The sequence below is a fragment of the Phyllostomus discolor genome, chromosome 3, assembly GCF_004126475.2.
Source record: "Phyllostomus discolor isolate MPI-MPIP mPhyDis1 chromosome 3, mPhyDis1.pri.v3, whole genome shotgun sequence".
Classification (NCBI taxonomy): Eukaryota; Metazoa; Chordata; class Mammalia; order Chiroptera; family Phyllostomidae; genus Phyllostomus; species Phyllostomus discolor.
The window spans coordinates 44,886,212-44,910,233 of NC_040905.2; the positions used below are offsets into that span (position 1 = coordinate 44,886,212).

Genomic DNA, 24,022 nt, shown 5'->3' on the forward strand with positions numbered 1-24,022 from the left:
CTGGCTCTGGCTGGCGTGGCTCAGTGGATTGAGCACTGGCCTGCAGACTGAAGAGTTATGGGTTCAATTCCTGGTCAGGGCACATGCCTGGGTTGGGGGTCAGGTCCCCAGTTGGGGCATGCAAAAGGCAACTGACCGATGTTTCTCTCACATATCAATGTCTCTCTCTCTCTGCTTCTCCCTCTCGTCCTTTCTCTCTAAAAAAGAAATAAGTAAAATTAAAAAAATAAAGAATAACAACTGAGCTTGGTGAGTGGCATGAGCCACTAGGCACAGTGCCTTGGTCCATAGTTTTAGTTTTAAAAGCATTTAATATGTATCATTGATATATTCATCTTCATGCTAATGCCCTTGTAAATATAATTTTGAGTGTTAATTTTTGGAGGGAGGGATCCAGGGAAGCATCTGAGTCTGGGGCCCATTGAGGGCACCCTGAAGTTCCACTTTATGAAAGGGCTAATGAGGGCCTGTGGCTTGGTTGTGTCGCAGGTACTTGGTGTGGGGATTACCTGATTACCTGTGTTTGGGAAGGCGGAAGGAAGGCCTGAGTTAGTGTATGTGGTGGGGCGAAATCAGGTTAAGAGTTGTGAGTGTATGAAACATAGGATTTATTTTTGTACTGTTACTTGTTAATTACTGTATGACTTCCACATGCGTGGACAACTGTACGCCTACCTCTGCCTCTCCCTGGATATAGGACGTCCCTGCTGTGGGGGGAGGGCAGACCAGTCCCTAGAAACCAGACTGCCTATTTTCACACTGTTTTCAGCCGAAGCACATCTGATAAGCAAATCTTTTCTAATTAAATCTTTTAACGGTTCTTTTGGGAGGAAGGGTGCATGGTGATAATGTGGTATTCATGTTTAATCCAACCTTTTGGTTATGAGATTTTTGCTATCTGGATGACACATTTAACTGTATTTAAAACTGTAGGAAAAAATTGTCTTCCTTAGCCCTCTGGCTTATTGTATAATGTTCTTTCTTCTTTCCATGCAGAGAAAACAGAAGAACATAAAGACTTATGCAAAGCTCTTTGCTTAATTAAAGACATGATTGCCGCAGTGGATTTAAAAGTCAGTGAATATGAGAAAAACCAAAAATGGCTTGAGATCCTAAGTAAGATCGAAAACAAAACATACACAAAGCTCAAGAACGGCCACGTGTTCAGGAAGCAGGCGCTGATAAGCAAAGAAAGGACTCTGCTGTACGACGGCCTCGTTTTTTGGAAAACTGCTACAGGCCGTTTCAAAGGTACTATAACTCCAACAGACCGAGTTCTCCGTTTTTCCCCCTCCACACATGTTATTTGTTTAACAAAGGGCAGATTTTCTAAAGAAACCTGGTTCAGAGACGTAGCCACACTCATGGACTCTGAGTCAGTGGGAGAATTCTCATGGGACCGGGGTGTGCACGCCCGTAGGCCGTGTGGCCAATGCAACAAACCTTTGGTGGCGGCTTGCTGCTCTAAGCAAAAAGCCACCACATGTATTTTATGAATGCACAAGTCTGTGATGTTGGAATCAAAGGAACTGAAAATTCTGCTAATGGTTGGCACAGAAATGTTGATCTGGCGATTGTGTATTTAAAGTGAGGTGGTACACCTGCACACCTAGAGTCTGGCGTGTGCTGCCTGGTTCTGGACTGAGGGGGAAATGAGCCCTGAATGTCATCTTTGTTACTGAGTAATACATGTATGGACATGTTTACATTTGGTGCAAGTGCTTCCTCAGTGCTGTTATTTGCTAGTGGGCATGAGCTTGACTCTGGGCCTAAAACTGTTTATTCAGATGCTTAAGTGCTGATTCTGTAGCGAGCATCTTGCCTGATCTGGGCATTCTGAACCCTGCCCACACTCTAGAATCAGCTCTGGAGCTTCAGAAATTTACAACTGCTTGTCTCCTTCCCAGAAATTCTGAGCGTATTGGTCTGGGGGTGAAGCTCAAGTACAGGAAGCTTAACAGCTCCCACGTGAGCCTACTGTGCAGCCAGGTTGAGAAGCTTCTGGTCTCTTACTCCTCGTTTTTACACATCTTAACATCCTTAGGTTAGCACTGGGAGTTGTCGAATCCAGGGGAAGATGGTCAAGTTTCGGTGGTGGTGGCCACACTGACTGAAGTGGTAGCCGACGATCAGCAACTTGCCGCGTTGCAGCTAAATGTCACCTCAATTACATTAACCAATGTAAAATATGAAGCATAGTCTGTAGATTCTATGTGTCCAGTCATTTGCTCTTTATCCATTTGACAGAATCACTAGTTTGGCAGCTCCGTGTCAGAATGGTTAGTGTATAGAGAAGGTGGTTCTTGTGCACAATTTGTAAGGGAAATATCAGATTCAAACTTCCTCAGATCTAGATGGAACAAAATAGCAGATTTTTATATATTTAATTCAGGGCAGAAACTGCTTTCTAACATTTTTAATTAAACATCTTTAATTCCCCATAAAGGTAAGGGCTTGCTCCAGTCTATTAAACCCTTTTTTTTTAATTGGATATTTTTCTCCCTTTTTATAAGCTACAACATTAAATTTTGCTGGAGATTTAGCAGTACTTACAGTTACACATATACACATGCATACCTAAACACAGCTTGTCGGCCAAGTTATCCATAAAAATATCTTTGGCTGTCATAATACAGGCATTTTTATAAAAGTCTTATAATTAGACTAAATCTTATTCTCTTGATTTCTAATAAATGTATTTAAATTTCAAACACAGAATCACAATGTTTAATGATGGCATTTGAACCATGGTTTGCTTCATTAATACTAATAATGCTTTTTTCTTTAAAGATATCCTAGCTCTCCTTCTGACTGACGTGCTGCTCTTTTTACAAGAAAAAGACCAGAAATACATCTTTGCAGCAGTTGTAAGTATATTACCATGAGATACATATTTTAAATGGCTTAATCCCACGTCTCCTTGAAAAAAATGCCTGAAATTCCTAGTGACATTAAGTAGTCATTGGCAAGAATGTACCCCTGTTCTAATCCCACTGAAATTAGTGACTGCAGTGTTTAGTAACACGCATCTGATCAGATTTAACTGCCAGGGTAAGTGTTGAGTTATCACAACCAGGACAGGTAGTTAGCTGGTTCAGCAGCTTAAGCCACTTGGAAAATATTGAAATTGTTTGGAACTAGTTGGTGAATAGGCACTGCCTTAAGTCCCCCCAGGTGACCCTCTGCGTCTGGTTATCCTGGCCTTGACTTTCAGCAATTCAGGTGTTAGTGCTGGTCACTTCTGGCGCCTTGCTCCCTGTGCCCAGTGGATGGGCCTGCTCTGCCTGTTGCTAACCCCATTCACCACTGTCGTGATGATTCTTCTATCCAACAAGAAAGCACTATCCTGGTACCTGAAGTTTAAAGATTGTTTCTTATTTCTACTATAATGGTTACAAATTAATAAGGCTATTCATGTAACAGTTACCTCAATAGTATGTTATGTTAATCTTGCCAGCAGAGTTAGACTTAGATTAGCAGTGAAACCAGGGTTTTGTAACATTACTGACACAGCATGTTGTGGTCCAAAGTGACTTGCTTAAAGAAGGAAGATGCCATCAACTAACTCCTTGTCACATCACAGAGCGTTGGGCCCCATGAGAAGAAGAATCTAAGGTGCAGCACCAGTGTGGACAGTGTCGTTAGTGTCTCTAAAAATGCCAGCAATTGTCGTCTGTTGAATGCTAGGATGTTCAGGTGTCATTAGCAGATATCAGTTCCAGCTGGTTTTGGCAAATTCAAAGCTGAATGAATTTTCTGTTATGCTGCTCAGAGTAAACAAGAAGCATGCCTGCCCAGTGACGGGTTCCGGGAGGAAGTGGCTGGATCAGAGCCTCACTTGGGTGCCCATGCTTGTCAGGTTGGCGCGATGGGCTTCTTCACCCTGTTCAGCGCATTGCCATCTTATTAGTACAGAGATGCGGTTGAGAAAAGGTCAGAGGTTCTTTCACAAGCTACACAGAGATTGCAGGAGGCCTTAAACAGGTCCCCATGCCCCTGGTCCATTGAAACTGTATATTTGCAAATCTCATGACAACCTACTGACTAGTCCAGTACCCCCTCTCTGCAGTATCTGGGATGCCTCTGGAAGAAACACAGAGTAAGTGGGAAGGCGGGGCCATGTCATTTGGCCTGTGGGTTGGTTGAGAGCCCAGCTGGAAAAAAAATAATTTTACACCACATTTTTATAGAAACAAATGTTCTTCAAAACCAAAGACCTAAAGGAGAAGCACACCCTGCTTCTTGGGTGATATTATTGGCCAAGCAACCTGATGATGGTCAAGAATTAGGCACAGCATATAGACAATGATTTTGTTTTCGAGGACAACAGAGTGCTGGATTCAGATCAGGCTGCGGTACTTAACTTACAGTGTGACTTCAAACAGGGGTCTGTCCCTCCCATCTGGCCTCTTGAAGAGTTGTCTGGGCCTCCCATGGATCACATTCACCATTAAAGGTGGGGATGCAGTCTACCAAATGTCAGGCTGAAGGCAGCCACAGCCCAGCTTCTCCTGGTAAAATGTGTTTGGCAGTGGACAACAGTAAGACAAGCTGATACTACTTCCTGAAGACATTAGCCTGGCACGTGGTTGCCTTCATAAAGGCCGGCTAAGCCCTTGCTGACATCAGGAAGCAAAAGAGCAACCATTATCCGTAAAGAGTCAAGTGTACCCTATTGTTAAATCATATCCTTTTTCAGTTTCATCACATACCTTGAGTTGACACAGCCCAAGTGTCACAGATATCCCGTAGTTCCTGTCTTGAGGGAACCGATGCATCGGCCAGGGGTATACTAATAGCTGGATTTGCTAGTTCTCACCTGAGTGTTTTAGACAGTTGTCTTCATGCTAATACCCACAGTGAGATTCTCTGTCCCTCGTGCTATCAGAAAAACTTCTCAAGTAAATGCTTGGTACATGTCACAGAAGCCAGAAGCCATGGTGAATTTGGATATGGCCAGAAGATAAGCAGCTGAAGGTAGCAAAAGGGTAGAGTAGCTTCCCTAAAAGATGATTTTGTTTTTAAAGAGGACTCAGCTGGAAATGGCAGTAGGACCCCAATACATGAAATGAGGAGGAAGAAGTAGATGTGTTTACTAAATCCTGGAACACTGAGTCTAGGAGGGTGTCTTAAATATCAAAGAAGGTCACTTTAAAATAAAGGGCCAATAAAACAGACAGAGTGACCATATAGATGTGCAAGTGCAAGTTCAAACTAGGAAGTGACCTTAAGGTCTTGTTATCACAATGGAATCACCAGCAGAATTACCCACTGGTGAAATCAGCCACTTTGTGGATCACAAAGGACGTAGCATAACGATGCAGCTAAAGGCAGCAGCCCCTTTTCCTCTCCCTCTGTGGTGGAGGTCTTCAGTCCAGTGCCTGCAGGGTTTGGGCCGGGATGTGAATGAGTGAACTAGACCGGGCTTGGTGTCAGGGGGCAAAAGAGAGGGATGGGGACCGTAGTGAGTACATGCCCTGTCCCAAAGTAGGCTGGGATTACTCGGCTACAGTGTTTTGTTTTGTTTTGTTTTGCTTTTTAATTATTTTATTGTTGTTCAGTTATAGTTGTCTGAATTTTTTCCCCATCCCTCCTCACCACCCCAGCCAAACCCACCTCCCTCCCTTGCTTCCACCCTCCCCCTTGGTTTTGTCCATGTGTCCTGTATAGTAGTTCCTGAAAACCCTTCTCCTTATCATCTCCTCCCCCCTCCCCTCTGGCTATTGTTAGATTGTTCTTAATTTCAGTGTCTCTGGTTATATTTTGTTTGCTTTTTGCTTTTGTTAATTATGTTTCAAAGGTGAGATCCTATGGTATTTGTCCCTCACCACCTGGCTTATGTCGCTTAGCATAATGTTCTCCAGTTCCATCCATGCTGTCACAAAGGGTAGGAGCTCCTTCTTTCTTTGTGCTGTATAGAATTCCATTGTGTAAATGTACCATAGTTTATTAATTCACTCATTTACTGATGGGCACCTAGGTTGCTTGCAACACTGGGCTATTGTAACTTGTGTTGCTGTGAACATTGGGGCACATAGGTTCTTTTGGATTGGTGTTTTTAAATGAGGATATGGGCCCAGGATTGCCAATCTTCTGCTTTCCCACAAATCCAGAAATCTAGAATTTTTAATGTGGAATCCCCTAATCTAAATGTTGACAGCTATCCAGAAAAAAAACCTGTTTTTAAAATGCTATGGCACCTCTGGGTGAGGCCTCTGCACCATCAGTTTTTGACACCTTATCTCCAAAGTAGACACATTACCTCCGATCCTAGAGATTTAACTGGAATTGCCAGTCATCTCTGGTGTTTGTGTGATTAGTGTAATGATGGACAGATCCCTGAGGCCTCCTGGTCTGATGTGATGTAGTTAATGCTACTTTCTACCCACTTACCTATTTTTCATTCTTAAAATACCTGACTCCACCCTTCCCCTCCCTTTACAACACTAACCAACTGGTTCGAATAATTGCCTTCTTGCCTGTGCTTAAGCAATCCAACCTACTCTGCCTTTTTATGTAAAGAAGCTGTTTATATTATAAGCTGAGGATGCTAAAACTGTGCATTCAAAGAAGGAGAGGAGATAGGGTCTTAGACAGTAGGTCTGTAATTGAATGAGGGATAGTCCCAGTACTGGGGAGCTCTCCCTCACTGGAGATGGCCAGACTCGAAAAGCACAGCCACAGAGCTGCTTTGGCTTCTGTTTGCAGAGGCTGAGCACGGGACTGGGTAGGCCTGTCTCTTTTTTTATTTTCACTTTTTCTGCCCTGAGAGGGATGGGATGAAGAGGTACTGTGGGTGAGCCCCTGCATACACCTTCAGAGGTGGGAGAGCCCCGTGATGCTGGGGAAGCGAAGCCAGCGCCAAGGAGTCAGCAGTGAGGGACGGAGCGGCGTGTTCTGGATAAAGGCGTCCCTCAGTCCACAGGGGAGAAGCAAAACCACGTACTGCGGCCGACTCTATAAACAGTGGTGGAAGCCACAAACCAAAGGAGATTCTTCCTATCTACCCCCAAAATCATAGCAGGCATTTTTTTTGGCTATTCTTTCAACTGCAGCTGACTACCTATTGGACATCACTAGGATCAGAGTCTTACTCTTCTTTGAATCCCCAGGACTTGGAAGGGCACATTGGTCACAGTCAGTGTTGGGAGAAGTGGTGATTTAATCATGACTTGGATGCCACATTTTAGACTTGCCTCCTATTCCCCTCTGATGAAACTAAGCTAAGTCTAGTTCTCCAGACAGTCATTGAGGACCTGCTCTGTGTGAAGCACTGTGTCAGGCATATGAAGATGAGTTGGAAATGCTCCTGCCCCCGGGGGCTCCCCTGGTTGGTGGAAAGGAGAAATTTCAGACAGAACCATGGAGTTGTTTGCCGTGCTCCTGCAAGAGCAGGAGACACTGGCTGTGCCAGGGGAATCGAAGCCTCGCCTCCTCAGTCTTGCCTTTCATTTTCACATTCCGCCTCTTAGTACTGGGATTCTGTGTCCATCGCCTTTGGGAAACAACGTTGCTGTTAACTGCCCAGCCCAGCAGACTCTTTAGGCGGGCTTCCAGGCCTCTTAATCTCTTTGTAACACTTGATGTACTATTTCTTATCCCATGCCCTTCTAGAAAAATCCTTCCTCCCCGACTGTGGCATTTTGGTATTTTTCTTAATGCTCAGATTGTTCCCTCTTTGAAAAAGCTGTCCTTTTATTTTACTTTATTTCTTGTTGCAAAGTAGTTTTATTTACTTGCAGCAAGTAATGAAGACGGGATTTATATCCAAAGCTCTGCTTCCTCGAGAGGAGGCTTAACCATGGCCTGCATACACTGTGGTCAATGACATGCTGGTTTCTTTAAAAGTGATCCTATCAACCACCAGTTCCTAAGGACAGCCATCCTCCTGCATCTTGTTTCCCCATCCTCTGCTCACCATGCCCTTTCTGTGGGGACCTTACCAACTTCCACAGCCCTTGGGAACACATGGAAGAGACACTAAGACTCACCTGACACTGTTGTCTCCCTTTGCTAACGAGTTGTGTGCACCCCTCACCGTAGACAGGGTGCTGCTTCACCTGCATGTCCTCCTCTTTCATGTAGGACCAGAAGCCATCCGTTATCTCCCTTCAGAAGCTCATCGCTCGAGAAGTGGCTAATGAGGAGAGAGGCATGTTCCTCATCAGTGCTTCCTCTGCTGGCCCCGAGATGTACGAGATTCACACCAACTCCAAGGAGGAACGAAATAACTGGATGAGACGGATCCAGCAGGCTGTGGAGAGGTAACCTCCCTTTCCGTCCATCGCCTAGGGAGTGGGCTTGGTCAGCTGGGGGGCAGTGTTCTAACTGTATCTCCTCTGCATGAAAACTTTGCCTCAGCCAGAGCATCCTGCATCCTCCTGGGATAGCCCCTCTTCTGTAGCGCTGTGCTCCGCCTCCGCCTGCATGTAACCCCCCACCATCCCTGCCCGCGCAGCCCTGCCCACCTCGGGCGGCTCACACTCACTGCCTTCGTGAAGACCTCTTTGGCTCCAGGGGTCTCTTTCTTTCCTGACATTTGTTACCACTCGCTCTCTGAGGCATCGGTTTGGTGCTTGCCATCCACTGCCTTGTAGCTGGTGTCATTTTTTTTATGTGTCTATACCTATTAGATTGGAAGCTCCTTGAGGGCAGGGACTGAAGAATCAACCAGTAAATGTTTTTCGATGAGCGGGTCGAAGTGCTCTAAGTCAATGTACTCCTGACTGTTGTGCAAGGGCAGTTTTTATAAGTGGGAGAGGGAGGTTGGGGGAGATCGTTCTTAATGGTAATTTGATTTGTTAGATATTGAATGACCTGCCATAAAATTTCTTCATCGCCACTGTGCCCCCCACAACCCGGCACCCACTCCCATTCCCTACAACTCCTCTACTCTACCCCCATTAACAGAACTCCCACAGGTAGCAGAAAACAAAAGTTATTATTTTAGTCATATCTAATGCTGGCGTTGATGTGTGTGTGTGTGTGTGTGTGTGTACATGAGTGTATGTGGATGCGAGTTTGTTGGGAAATTTGAGTCATCTTATGTGGCTAACTCTGAGAGCTGTGTTATATTATGCAGGGTCCTTTATATACTCAAGAGAACCAAATCGCTCGGCCTGGGGCATGATGAATTCTCTTTACGCTGAATTTTTTTAAAGTAATTCCACTGCCAGTCCCCGTGTCTTTCCAATGAACCTAAAGATGCTTCGGTTTGGTTTCAGTTGTCTCTCTCGACTGCTGTCTTTTCCAGTTGCCCAGAAGAAGAAGGGGGGAGGACGAGTGAGTCTGATGAAGAGAGGCGGAAAGCTGAAGCAAGAGTGGCCAAATTCAGCAATGTCAAGGTCAGTGCTGGCACCTCTGGTTCTCTGAGCATTGTGTGTGTTTGTGGATGTAGAAAAGCCCAGGTGTCATGAGTGGAAAGTTATGACTGATTAATTCTGTGCCTGTAAGGCCCACCCTAACCACTTGAAAAGCAAAAAGTACTAGTACTAAAAGTGCTTAAATAGGATGTATCTCTCCCTCCTTACTCCTTTTTGATTAAGAATATATTTTTTAAAAGCCATGGTACATATATACAATGGAATATTACCTGGCTGTAAAAAAAAAGAAGGAAATCTTAACCATGCGTGACAGCATGGATGGACCAAGAGGGTATTGTGCTGAGTGAAATAAGTCACTCAAGAAAAAGACAAATACCATATGATTTCACTTATATGTGGAATCTAAAGAACAATATAAATTAACAAGCAAAACAGAAACAGACTCATAGAGAACATTTTGATGGTTGTCAGAGGGGTGGGAGGGACTGTGTGAAAAAAATGTAGGGATTAAGGAGTACAAATTGGTAGTTACAGTACAGTCAGGGGGATGTAAAGTACAGCGTAGAGATTATAGTCAGCAATGTTGTAATAACTATGCGTGGTGCCAGGTGGGGACTGGAAATATCAGAGGAACACTTTGTAAGGTATTACATTATCTACCCATTATGCTATACACCTGAAACTAATACACCATAATACTTAGTGTTAAAAAGAATATATTTTTAAAATTCTGCACATAACATGTACGAAACAGTAACTGTGGTTGGTGTGGCACAGATGGGCCTTAGAACTGCTATCCAGTGGTTTGATTTTAATCTTTTTTTTTTCTTTTTTTTTTTTAAGATTTTATTTATTTTTTTTAGAGAGGGAGGGAAGGGAGAGAGAGAGGGGGAGAGAGAGAGAGAGGGGGAGAGAGAGAGAGAGACATCAATGTGCGGTTGCTGGGGGTTATGGCCTGCAACCCAGGAATGTACCCGGGCTGGGAATCGAACCTGGGACACTTTGGTTCCCAGCCCGCGCTCAATCCACTGAGCTACGCCAGCCAGGTTTATTTTAATCTTTTTTAATCCTCACCTGGGGATATGTTTTCATTGATGAGGGGGGGGGAAGGAGAGAGAGAGAGAGACATTGATCAGTTGCCTCCCATATGTGTCCTGACCGGGAATTGAAGGGAATTGAACCTGCCACACTTTGATGCATGGGATGATGCTCCAAGCAATTGAGCCACCCAGCCAGGGCTTCAGTGGTTTAATTTTAAGGCCCAACACTGTTAAATCATAGTTGTCTGGCTGTGGAACAGGGGACACAAGAGCTCTGGTCCTCGGTTTCCAACTTTATGCAAGAAGGAAATTAGGTTATCTCAGTGGTTCTCTTCTCTGACTGGACATTAGAATCACTTGGGGAGGTCTTTAAAAATTATGATGCCTGGGCCCCACCCTCAACCAATTTAGTCAGAATCTGTCAGTTGGGGTGCGGACATTAGTATTTTAAACTCTCCCCAGGTGACTCCGAGGCAGAGAGGACTGAGAACCCCTGGAGTAGACGCTGGTTAAGGTCCCTTTAAGCTCGAAGAATCCTGTGACATGTTGAAATCAGAGGAAAATGATGAATGCAGAGATGGCCAAAGAAATTGGATGTTCAGAAGGGAAAACAGAAACCATCGTGTTTGGTTCTGACCAAGGCTGGCTGAAACCTGAGCAGTTTCTGGCCTCCGCATTGTTTTCTCTTGTGGGTTTCACTCCTTGTGGATGAGCCACTTCAATCTCATTCCTGAGCTTGATGCTTAGTCATGAGAGAAGGCAGCCGCACTGAGAAATGGCTTTGGAAGTTCTTCTGGAGTTGCGGAGATGAGAAGGGAGAGGGACATTCGTTCAGTGCCTCATTTATGGGAAATACAGTGGAAGCTCAGAGAACTAAGTCATTCGCTAGAGGCTACAATTCACTGCATGGGGTAGTTAGGATTTGAACTTGGATTTGTCCCGCCCAACAACTTTACTTTAGCTGTTGGAGCACACGGCCTTCTAATCAGCAACTTCTCTGTCTTGTAACTTGGACTTTCATGATAGTGGTTATATGCACAGGATAACCATCTGTGGTAAACACTGTTTCCTAGAAATACTCTGTAATCAAGACCAACAAATCTGCACGTACTTGGAGGAGAAGCTGCATATCTATGCTGAACTTGGAGAACTGAGTGGGTTTGAGGATGTCCACCTGGAGCCCCACCTCCTCATCAAACCTGACCCTGGAGAGCCTCCCCAGGCCGCCTCGCTACTGGCAGCGGCCCTGAAAGAAGGTAAGTTGCTTCCAAAAGGATGTGGCTTGACAAATGCAGGAGGCGTTTATTGACACCCTACTACGAGCCACGTACCGTGGTCTTGGTGCTGAGGATGCAGCGGAGTAAGACTAAGTCTTGACTCCCCTGGAATCTGTAGTCCCGAAACAGCAGAACATAAGGAAATACATGTACCAGGTTATGTCAAGTGTGATAAAGAAAGATGAGCGGGGTGCGGGGATGGAGAGTAATGGAGCTGAGGGGTTCTATTTCGGACCGGGCGGGCAGTGAGGGCCTGTGTGATACAGTGATGTATCAGCAGACCCAAGGAATTGAGAAATCCAAGTAGATATCTGGGGAAAGAATGTCCGGCATGGGGAACAGAAGGTACAGGGCCCTGAGGCAGGTAAGTGCCCCATTTGTTTGAGGAACGGCAAGGAGGACAGTGCAGGTAAAGTGAAGTGAGGGGCTGGAGGTGGCAGGAGATGAGCCAGCGTTAACTGGGACTCAGATCGCCTGGATGGAGGGAAGGATGTTGACTGTCATTCTAAGTGGGATGGGAGGCCTGGTGGGCTTAATCCAACCTGTTAGCCAACCAGCAACATCCACACTGAGAGGGTTAGCTGGAATTCTTAGCAGGGTGAGGTAATTAGCTTTGGACAGGTTCGTCACACACCTCGAGTTGTCTCTCTTGGTCTTTGCTTTGCTGCCTGCTTTTCTTCCCTCCTTTCCTTCCCTCTTTTCCCCACTTCTGTCTCTGCCTCCTGACTTCCATCCACCCTTCAAGGTTCTGCTTAGTGCTCACCTCCTTTAAGAAAGTTTTCCTAATCCCATTGGCTAACAGCCCTCCTGCTCTTCTGAGCTACTACTGCAGCACTTTAAAAATAACTTTTTATTTTTCTGTAACAGTTGACATACAATACTGTATTAATTTTAGGTGTACAACATAGTGATTAGACATTTATGTACCTTACAAAGTGACCACACTGATAAGTCTAGTACTGACCTGGCACTGTATATAGTTATTACAATACTATATTATGGGTTATATTCCCCATGCTGTACTTTACATCTCATGTAAAGTACATTCTGTTTTTATAACTGGCAATTTGTGCTTCTTAATTCCTTTGCCCTTTTCACCCAGTTTCCATCCCCCCTCCCATCTGGTAATCATCAGTCTGTTCTCTGTCGGTGAGTTTGCATCGTTTTATAGCGCTCGAACACCTGGGTGATGGAACGTAGCACTGAGCATGTGCTGCCTTGTAGTTCTGTGAGTTGTCTGTGTCTCTTCCTCCTCCAGTGTCCAGACTCTCCTTTCCGGTGATCATGTGCCCAGTAGCCCCTGGAACAGAGTGGGCTGTCAATTTGCTAAATTAAATCAATGGACACTGTTTTAGAAATATTTATAGGGTCCTCAAAATAATACTATTCCACATACTTGAAAATCTTTGATTGTAAACCAAAAACTTCCTTAAAACCTTACTAGATTTTTTTAAATTTATTTTTTCCCACATTTTCTTTTTGTTCAAGTACAGTTGTCTCTCTGTTTCCCTCCCACCACTCCCTCCCCACCTCAGCCATCCCCACCTCCCACCCTTGATCCTACCCGCTTTGTCCCACGGGCTTTGTCCCTGTGTCCATTATACATGTTCCTGAAAAGCCTTTGGTGCTTGGTGAAAGTGCAAATTCCCTGTTTCCTCCCCTGGACAACCTGATCCAGTAGGTCTCCTGTGAGGTGTAGGGATCTTTCTTTGAAGGCATGTTTGGAGAAATATTCTTTTGAAGACCAGCTAACATTTCAAAGTAGCAAGTCTTAAAATTCTAATTCCCAATGTCATATTTAAAGTAATTGAATTTTCCAGTGAATTAATTAAATTAATGTACTGAAAGTTGCCCTTGAGGTATTTTTATACAAGCTTGTTTTCCTTTATTGGATTCTCTATCATGAAATGATGCTTGAAGCATTGGCCTGGATTGCAGGCTGGCAAACTCGTCCCGCAAAGGGCTGCATGGTAAACATTTGAGGCGTTGCAGTCCACACACAGTTTCTGGCATGCATTATTCTTTGTGTGTGCATGCATGCATGTGCATGTATTTTGGCTACTCTTTAAAAAAGTAAAAACCTTTTGTTTCTGGGCCATATAAAACCAGACGCAGGCCAAACACAGTTTGCCAGCTCCTGGTCTGAATTTAATATATGTGCATATACATGTATGCACACATAGGACAGGGCACATGTAGGATTGTAGTTGTGAGTACGCAGAACACAGAGTTTATTCTTGTGTTATTTATTAATTATTGTGCTATTTTCCATATGAACAACTGTCAGCCCCTCTTTGCCCTCCCTGTATGTCGATATTTATTTCTAAATTTCCTTTTGTTCTCCTCTTCCTTAGCTGAGAGCCTACAAACCGCAGTGAAGGCCTCCCAGGCGGGCGAGGCGTGCCAGTCCTCCGAGGCGGGGAGCGGAGAGTCAGCCCCGGCAGAGGCGCCCGCTTCTCACGAGGATGCGCCCGGACCGCCTGCTGCGTGTAAGTGACAGTGCCTGTGCGGGGACCCTGCACACGCTCCCTGGAGTGTGCGGTGGTCACCTGAAATGAAGGCGATGGCTGTGTTCCTACTTGAAGGGATCATAATGTATTTTTTAAATGTTGAAAAAATATGGAGAATAAATACGCTAGCCTCCCTTTCATGTAATAATGACACTCCTGTACCAAGGACAAGCTTGAAGAAGACTTACTTGGTGGGGTATAATGCTCTGTTGCCCAGGTAAGCTTTGTACCTCCCCCCAAACTTACTGTCTCATTTTTGATATAACTTATTGAATACAGTTTTGAAAGAACTTTTCAACTTTTTTGGTTTTTGTTTTTTAAGAAAGGGTCTCTGCAGTTCTCTAGAGAACAAGTCCTTTCACTTAATCTCCTGCGCATCAATGGGGAAAGCATAACTCAAAGAAGTAGAAACACACACACATCCAAGGTTTGGTCGTGTGGGTAAGAGGGTGGATGGGCCTGGAGAGCACTGTGCTGAGGGAAGTGAGCCAGCCAGAGAAGGCAAGTACCACACGACCTCACTTACCTGTGGACGCAGAAACTAACACACAAAGAGACTCCTAGACGCAGAGAACAGACTGACAGCTGTCAGAGGGGAGGGGCGTCGGAGGGCTGGGTACAAAGATGAAAGGATTAAGAAAAAAGACGAAACTCTCAGACACAGACAACAGTACGGTGATTGTCAGAGGGAGGGTGGTGGGGCAGACGGGGAGGGGGGATAAATGGTGATGGAAGGGTGTCTTGGGGTGCTGAGCACACAATAGTGTACAGACGATGTGTTGTAGAATTGCACCCCTGAAGCCTATACAATTTTATGAACCAGTGTCACCCCAATACATTCAACTTTTAAAAACCTTCAGAAGAAAAAAAAAAGCAGAAGTACCCAAAGCTCCTTGATCAGTGTTGTCATAACTTCAGGTCAGAATTCATTTATTAAAACTGTTCTGCTATTTTTTAAATACAGAAAAATAGAATGTAGAGAATTGATTTAGGTAACTCCCTGAACCTAATTGTACTTTTATATGTGTAGTGGTAAGCTAACTATTTAATCCCCAAAGGTTACTGAGATAAGAGTATAAAAAAGATAGTTAAAATTTTTTTTAAAAATTATGTTTGGGTGGTAAAAACCAAACTCCCACAAGGTCTTATATGTCTTTAGTAGCTAGGGATTGGAGGATTAAATGTCTTAGAATTTCTCTGCAAACATCCCTTGGATAATTAAGGTATATGGAAGCAGAACAGTTTTTAGTATTTTCCCCTCTTAAGACTGCTTTATCTAATCCTGGGTTTCTATTTTCAGAGTGTGCACATATGTTTTTCATTTAAACACAGCCCCGATTCATCAGGGGAGCTGCATTGCCCTGGGTGATTTCCTCGTTAAAGAAGAGCCTCATTATGCCGTTGAGGAAGCTCTATCTAAAAATACATGCAGGGCTCTGCTGCTCTCGGGCTCACCCCGCACAGCCGGGAGGGGCTCCGTCCGTCCGGCTGCCGCAGCTGCTCAGGGCACACGGCTGCACCTCCCCTCCCCGCAGACCAGGCAGTGAAGGTGTTCCTGATCGGGATCCACATCTCCCATGACTTGGGAGAGTTCCCAGGGACGCCCATGACATCTGCCAGAACCCAAGAGGCTGTAGACAGTGGTCTCCCATCAGGATTCATACAGAGGGGGGCAGGGTTGCATTGGTGGGGTCTTGTACCCCAAAGACCTACGCAGCTCTGGGCTGGCCTGGAGCATGGAGCTGTAAGAGATGGATTCTCTTGATAAGGTTGGTGGGGACAAGAATACGATCCCTTAGTGACGATGTATACTGAAGGGTCCGTTCTGGTTTTGACTTTGAGGACAGTGTCAGTCTCAGGTTGTAGACCAAGAGAGGCCCTCTGGGTTTGGTCCCTGACAGACCCAGTCAGGTGGGTGAGTGTAGTCTACTGCCTGTAAAATTCTGGAGACCCTTCTCGTTCACTCCGACATCGAAGACAGGAATAGAGGGACATGATCTATGTTCCGTTCTCCTGCCTTCGTTGGACTCCCCATCAGCTGCTTTTCCCATCTGTTGGTCCTTGTTTTTATGAAAGGGGAAGAGAGAGAATGGTTAATTCTTTTGGGAATGCTTTTGGCATCTCTCTAAGTTAAGAATAGTGCCCAATAGTGGAACCAATATTTTAGTGACACAAAAGTCTCTATAAAATGTCCCTTCACTATAAGTGAACAAGCTTTGACTGGCTTGGACAAAATGAGCTTAATTTTTAGCTAATATAATTTGAAGTCGTTTCTGCTTAAACAAACTTCTTTGTAACAGTACTCTCATTTAAACAAAGAGGAAAAAAAGTATTTCCCTTATCAGAAATAAAGTTTCATGATGGCACTGGGAAAAAAATTATATAAACAGTGTCACAATGTGAATATTTCATCGGGGTCCTGATTGGACCCACTTCTGATGAAATTCTGTGTGTGAGAGGGCTTTAGAAGGTTGTTTTAATCAGTGTAAGCTGAGCAGAGTGTAAGTTTAACTGAATTCACCTGGGTAAAGAAATAAAATCCCTCCAACTGAGATTTGATGAATGGGGTGAAATCTGTAGGTGGTACTTAAAAATATTTCTGAACTAGAAATAATCTGTGTTTTTATAGGTTAAATATGTAGCAGTTTTAGTATTGCAAATTTAGCGCATATACAAGAGTTGGGAGGGAAAAATCCACTTGGAAATTATTTTAAAAAATCAGTTAGTTGGAGATAGGGACAGGTGAGGTCATGAAGCGTCAGCCACCTTCCCCTGCTCAGAATGATGATCCACTCCTGCCCGCTCCCTCCTGAGCCCTGTTTGTGGCCTGCTGTCTCCGACTGGCCGCCAGGGGGCCTTCCGCAGACCTGTCCTCGGCGGGGCCTGCCAGCCCTGCTTTTCCCCACACGCCTGTTTTCAGCCTGGCCCTCCCCAGGCGGCTTTTTCCCGGAAGGTGAAAGTGCGATGCAGAGTCTACCCTTTCGGTTTCACCACCATCACACGACCACCCCTCTACAAGAAAAGAAGCAAAAGAAAAAGATGGGCGATAATTGATGCCATTTGTCAGTCTGGTCCCTATTAGCGTGTACGCTCCCTGGGGGCAGGGTCTCCGTGTCGCTCCGCACTGTTGAGGCACCTCATAGGAAAGTGTCTGATGCGTGTGATTTTATGGTGCTCGTTATTGGGAAATGTGGGTCGGCTGTGTACAGAAGAGCCCAGTCCACTGGCTGATGTGTGATGATGTCCTTTTTGTTTCTGTCTCAACGGTGTGCTTCCAGCACTAGTCGCAGAAGGGACAGGAGGAAGAGGCTGTTGGGATGTGGATCCCGGGACCCAGGGTGTGGGAGCTGACTTGGCGGTCTCTGATGCAGGGGAGAAGGTATTGTGAACCGATTTGTTAGCAAATGGCCCCAGTTGCTGTGTGTAATGAAATAACCTCAGGTCCTGGTCTGTCCACGGCTGAGGGTGGTGTGGATGTGTTTTCCTGAATTGTTCTCAAGTTCAACATTCATGTTTTATACTTTCTAACTGGTTTCTTCTTAAAATGTTCTTGATCTCCCTATATCATCTGGGTGTAAACAAAGAAACACTTGAAAAGTTATTAAAAAGATTTAAAACTCAGTGTTTATTTGTGTGTCTACACTCTCTGCTGGTCTCCCTTTCCCTTTCTGTGCTTTCACCCGCTGCACTGAGCAGCTCCTGGCTGAGGGGTGGCCCTGGGCCCTGGGGCCTTTATGTGACTAGGCGGCACTGGAGCAGCAGAAATAATTCGGATGTGGGAATATCACTTCTATCTTTCTTCTTCTTTCTTTTCTTTTTCTTTCCCCTTCCTTCCTTCCTTCCTTCCTCTCTCTCTCTCTCTTCTTTCTTTCTTTCTTTCTTCTTGGGGCCTCTTCTTTTTGGACATTCTATCCACATAAGTTATAACACTCTCTTTTAAAAATTAAATGTGGGAGACTTCCTATTAACTTCTCTGAAGCTGAGACATCAGAAACAGGGAATAAGATCGCGGTTCTGGGAGGTGGCCCATGGGCCTCCCCAGGGCCGTCCGGGCTCAGGGGGTGCGCTGTGTCTAAGATCGAACAAGGTGAGCTGCCAAATACCAACACGTGTCCGTGTGGGGAATGGCGTGTGTCGGATCTTTGTGCCTGTCACATCTTATATATATTTTTTGTATAAATATGCAAATGACTGAGAAACCAAATCCAAAGATAGTGTTTAAATCCATGGAAAAAGACGGCTGTGGTTGAGTGTTTAAAATGTCATAAGCCAAAACGAAAATAGGAATTCAGTGTTTTCCTCCACTTGTTCTGACTGTATGCCTTCTAACTTCTTTCTTTTAAAAATGTTCCTGCTTTCCATCCTTTTCAGTGGAGACTTCACTTTGAAGTTTGTAGCTTCCAACTGCTTCTACTTTATTAGAGAAAGGAAAGGGAGTAGGTTGCTTACTAATACTTTTCTCTTGATGGGAAGCTGCCTCCCACCCTAAAGTCTTTCCTTCCATGATTCGGTCACAGGTAAGTGAGATGAAGTGTCCAGCTTCCTCTTTGGATGAACCTGTCGGGGAAATTTGCCATTAACGAAGCGTTTTGATAAACTAAATGAACTGACAAATAAGGCAAGATCACTTGAAATTAAACTTTCAAAAATATACAATGGATATTTTATAATTAAAGTCCTTAATAAGGTAAGGGTTTAAAAAATTTCTAAAGAATTTTAAAAATTAAATTTGCAACCCAAATGGGAAAATATCCTGTGTGTAAATCGGCGACTGTAGCTATGTAAATTGGCCACCAGGTGGCGGAACAACTCCATTAAAAATATGATGTTAAACATTCCTGTCTTGTATCAAACCTGGTGGTTCTTGGAAACAAGTAACCACACGTAGCATAACTCAACTCATTTCCATGTTTCCAATTTTTATAGAATATAAAAATTATGTATCAAACAATCTTTTTGTTACAAAAACCATGGAGTGTGGAGCAAGGACAGAACCAGAAATGGGGAGAGAATTCTAATGACCCTCAACTTCGTTTCTTTTCCATCCTTTATCCATCCTCTGGAAGAAGTGCTGGCTAATAATGGAGTTAATTAGCAGTGTGAGGGAAGAGATCTGGCGAGGTCATCAAGGCATCGTTACCAGCCTGAACTAATTAATTTAGCAAGCCCAATGTTACCTGAGCACTAGCAGCCGTGGTTTCATTTAAAGCTGCTCAGAGAGAGCAGTGGGAGACTGGAGGCTCCTGGAAGGCAGGGGGTCTGCTGACCTTCCATGGCACAAGGTGTGGAACACACACTGGGCGCCTTATGCTTATTTGTAGAATGGAGTGAGCATCCATTCCATGCCAGGCAGGTTTCTGGACAGAGCAGTGAATACCCAGATGCAATGCTGCTCTCCATGGGCTTACATCCTAGTGAGAAAAGATGGCCAGTAAATGAGTAGACAGATGTTCACTTCAACTCTGGAAACTGGAAACCCTTAGGTCCTCCTGTGCCCCTAATGTGAGGGTGGAGAGACCCCGTGCTCTGGGAGCATTTGGTCCCTGGTCACCTGGTTCGGGGCCTCTGCCAATGGTCATTCTATGAGGCAGTCTCAGAGTGTCCAGTGAACCCCAAGAGGGAGGATCTGGGGCAGGCCAGCTGAGTGCTCCCCTTTGGGCTGCCTCTGTCTCTGCTTTCTTCTGCCCACCTCCGGTGTTTTGGACTTTGTGACCCTCAAACATTGAGAACAGGGAGCTTGAGACCAGGCAAGATGTGCTCTAGCTTCCAAATCTGGCCTGGGAGACAACCTCAACCCTGGCACAAGAGAGCTCAATTTATAGCGTGGTTTGTGCAGGGTAAACATTGTCACTTATGGAGAGTGTGCAGCGTTTCCTTACCATCATCCCTTGTTGTTTTAAAGAACGGGTGGGTGAAATGAAGCCATGCTTCTCAAATACCAAGTTTGCTCAGAGGGGCTTTCATTAAGTGATGGTTCATTTGTACAGGCTTTGATTTTGGGGGGCTGGGGGGAGTTGGGACAGAGTCACTACAGAGGAGTTTAGGGAGAGTGAAGTGATTTACATGAGATCATAATTTTGGGAACACTACAGTGCAGCTTTTCAAAAATAGAGTGATTATTCATTTTCTTATGTTTTTATGTATTTTAGGTGGAATGTAGAAGTTTTCCAGGTTCCTCACAGTCAGAGGTGAGCTAAGCGTACCTTACCTATACCGCCATCCTCTATTTGTGGATAATAAATGCTTTTTTCAAGAATTTCACACTTAGGATCTTATTTTTCAGATTATACAAGCAATACAGAATTTAACCCGTCTGTTATATAGCCTGCAGGTAACTACGCTCCTCTCATTTTTGACCTTGTGAATGTTTCTCTTAATGTAATTCACTTTATTTGATGATTCCCAGATTTTTAAAATTAGAACATTTGTGAGGCAGTGAATGATCTTAAAAGAGTGCCAGCCCCCACTGTAACGCAGCGAGATGTGTTGAACCTCACCTGGTTTTGTAATCACGAGGCAACGCCACTTCTACATTGTATACCAATCTCTTCTGAAACCATAAAACAGTTCATATCTGTGAAAAATGCTGGTGACTATGACCTGGCTGGAGGTTTACAATGAAACTCTTAGGCGAGTGTAGCATGACTTCACATTTTCTGGTGAAAACTCAAATTCACACCTGAACGTTTTTCACTTCCACATGTTGGCCTTAGGCCTTTAGAGCAGTTAAATAATTCATGTACTCCTTCATTCCTTGGTTTGTTCATCCACCCAGCATTTACCGAGTGTTCTCTCTGTCCAGGCGCCATGCAGAGGGCTGAGCGTACAGAGGCAAAGGACCACAAAGCCTGCTGTCCAATGACTTGCAAAGACAGACATAGACATCACGGTTGCATTTAGGATTATAGGTCTGGATGATCCCTTAGGCCAAACACAAGAAAGGCTGAATTCATCTAATTGCTTAATCTGTGGATTAAAAAATATTTTTAAGTGATATCAAAGCCATGGTTGTATTGCAGACAAATTGTAGAAAAATCCAAGGATACAAGTCAATAAAATAAAATGACTTGTGACTCTATAGAAAGAATTGTTATTGTCAGCTTGGCACATATCCCTGCTGTTTTCTGGAGTTGTTTCACCTGTGGTCTTGGAACCCCTGCCGCTCTGTGTTGTTGGCTGTCGTTCTGCAGTGGGAGTTTGGTGGCTGTGGAAGGTCCTGGTCCACGGCATGTGTGCAGTTCCTCGGAGTTTACACTTCTGTGTCAATAACACAGTGATGGCCTTGCACACTAAGTTCTTCGAACATTAGTCTGTGTTTCCTTAGCATCAATTACTAGAACTTTTCTTTAGGTTTTTAGTAGACATTGCCGACATAATCAATCAACACCCCATTCTACTTCTCAATCTGAAAATTGGTCAAGGTACCCAGTTATCTTAATTTTAATTGTTTGATTGCTATTAATACTAAACTTTTCCCCTACTGGTTTATTACCAGTCATACTTCCTATCTCATACCTGTTGAATAGTAAAAGAAAATAAATTAAGTCTGATCTCAAGTCTTTCACAGAAAAGATGTGCAGTCATACTACGTTTGATGTTTTCTTCTTCATACTTGAACCGAGCAGGACTTCTTTCTCTCGTGCTGTACCCGTCACCTGTCTCTTCTTGTCCTGGCACCGCCAACTCAGTGATTAAAGTTTTAGGTTGCCTTTACATGATGACAGTGCCACCAGTCTCCTCTTACTGCTTTTCTATGCTTATCTGCATGTTCTTTCATAAGAGCTTTGGAATTATGACAAGTTTCTTATCTTTCTACCAAGACTGTTAGAATCTCATTATACAAGGTGGGGCAAAAATAGGCTTCCAGTTGTGAGTATGCCAAACACAGAGTTTACTCTTGTATTGTTATGTATTAATCATTGGGTTATTTTCCATACAAACAACTAACCGTAAACCTACTTTTGTCCTACCTTGTATTTATGAATTCAGCTGGGGAGAATTGGCACTTTTGCAATAATTAGTCTCTTTTTTGAGAACATGTTGTTATTCATCTTTTATTTTATGCTCTTCTGGGAAACTGTGATTATCTTCATGTAGGTACTGTGTTTTGTTTTGTTTTTGTTAAGTTTATCCCTATATATTTGTCTCTTTGTTCCTATTGTGAATGGAATGTTTTTCACTATGTTTTCCCAGTAGTGGTTGCTGATAATAAGGATATCGATTTTTATATGTTTATTTTGTAACTGGCTACTCATTGAATTTTATTTTTTTAATAATTTTTCTGTTACTTCTTTGGCATATTCCAGATAGAAAGTAAAATTTTGAAAATGATGTTATTATGGCTATTTTTCAATAATTGTATCAGTTCTATTTTCTTGGCTTACTGCTTTGGCTCAAACTTCTGAACACATTAAATAATGGTGGTAATAGTAAGCATTTTTGTCTTGTCCAAAACTTAGTGGCAATGCCTTTACTGCCTTACATTAGACATGCTGGCCTGGGGCAGACGTTCTTAGAGACTGGATTTATCATGTAAAACAAAGATTCTTTCCTTTCAGTTCTGAGAGGGGGTGTGGTTTGAGTATAGCTCATTAACTCTGGGGAGACGAAAACATTGAGCACCCCATCCTGTGTTGCCTGGTGGAAACACTCCCAGGGTCCTGGCTCTGCTTTGCAACGTGCAGTGCAGCCCTACATGGGTTCAAGGTTCAGAAAGGCCAGGTGACCTACCTGAATGACCTAGCTTTTGCAGCTCGTTAGGTTGAGACAACATAAGATTCTCTTACTCAGAGTTTTGAGCTGGTCTAAGGATGTAGGCTCTGAGAGATTTCTGTCCGTGGCCATCCTCTCTTTTGAAGCTGAATTTCTCATGCATGATGGGAGTTTTTACGTAAGCATTTTTGAATCAGATGGGAATGAAATTTGATCTCTGCATTAGGAGAGCAGAGTTAGAGATGAGGTGTAGGCAAAGCAGAAAGGAAAGGCCACAGAGTTACTTCAGCAAAGAAGAGTTAAGAGAGAGTGAATTGGGAATTTCCCTAAGTTGGAAATTGAGAAGCAGATGCTGTTCTCTGTTCTAATGATCAATGTTAAGTGTGAAAATAAATACTATCCAATCTTCAAATTCCACCTCTAGTGAAGAAGAGAGTGGTCTTATCCCAAATGTTAAATATGGTAGCACTTAGTGTAACAGTAACCCTAACATGAGAGCTGTCATTGCCTATGATAGTTTTGACATATAAAATACTGGACTTTTGTTTGTTTTACTATACTGATGCCCTTAAGACTCATTAGAATTAAATGATGACGTATAGTCTACAGTTTGTTTACCCAGGCCCTCAAAGTCCTGAATGGCTTATTATTTCATATTTAAAGATCAAAGTAATTAGTATCTGCCCTGGCTGGTGTGGCTTAGTGGATTGAGCACTGGTCTGAGGACCAAAGGGTTGCCAGTTTGGTTCCTTGTCAGAGCACATGCCTGGGTTGTGGGCCAGGTCCCCAGCTGGGGGCATGTGAGAGGCAACCTTGTGTATGTCTCACACTTCGAGGTTTCTTTCCCTCTCTTTCTCCCTCCCTTCCCCTCTGTCTAAAAGTAAATAAATAAAACCTTAAAAAAAGAAATTAGTATCTATTCTTATGATTGTTGTTCTCTTTATAGTAACTTCTAAAAGACATTAGATAAACATTTATGTGAATTTGAACTTTCAAGAATTCTTTTGAAGTTGAAAAATGTGAATGTTATTTCAAAAGGCCCCAGTGAATACATTTTTAAATCTTATTCCAAGACAATAACCAACTTAAACACACATATACATTAGTTTTTAACCTTTGAAAGTTAGAAAACTGATCTCACAAAGAACTAATGTTCAAAT

At 43.7% G+C, this 24,022-nt stretch overlaps 1 protein-coding gene across 1 annotated transcript in view; it reads left to right on the plus strand.

Moving 5' to 3' along the window:
• Positions 1–24,022, plus strand: part of ARHGEF28 (Rho guanine nucleotide exchange factor 28) — a 281,786-nt gene that overhangs the window by 225,622 nt on the left and 32,142 nt on the right. Inside the window, 10 exon segments of the mRNA XM_036020409.1 lie at positions 997–1,251; positions 2,791–2,867; positions 8,086–8,264; positions 9,254–9,327; positions 9,330–9,344; positions 11,437–11,619; positions 13,995–14,129; positions 17,429–17,529; positions 20,300–20,338; positions 20,434–20,481. Coding sequence (XP_035876302.1) covers positions 997–1,251; positions 2,791–2,867; positions 8,086–8,264; positions 9,254–9,327; positions 9,330–9,344; positions 11,437–11,619; positions 13,995–14,129; positions 17,429–17,529; positions 20,300–20,338; positions 20,434–20,481 — 1,106 coding nt within the window.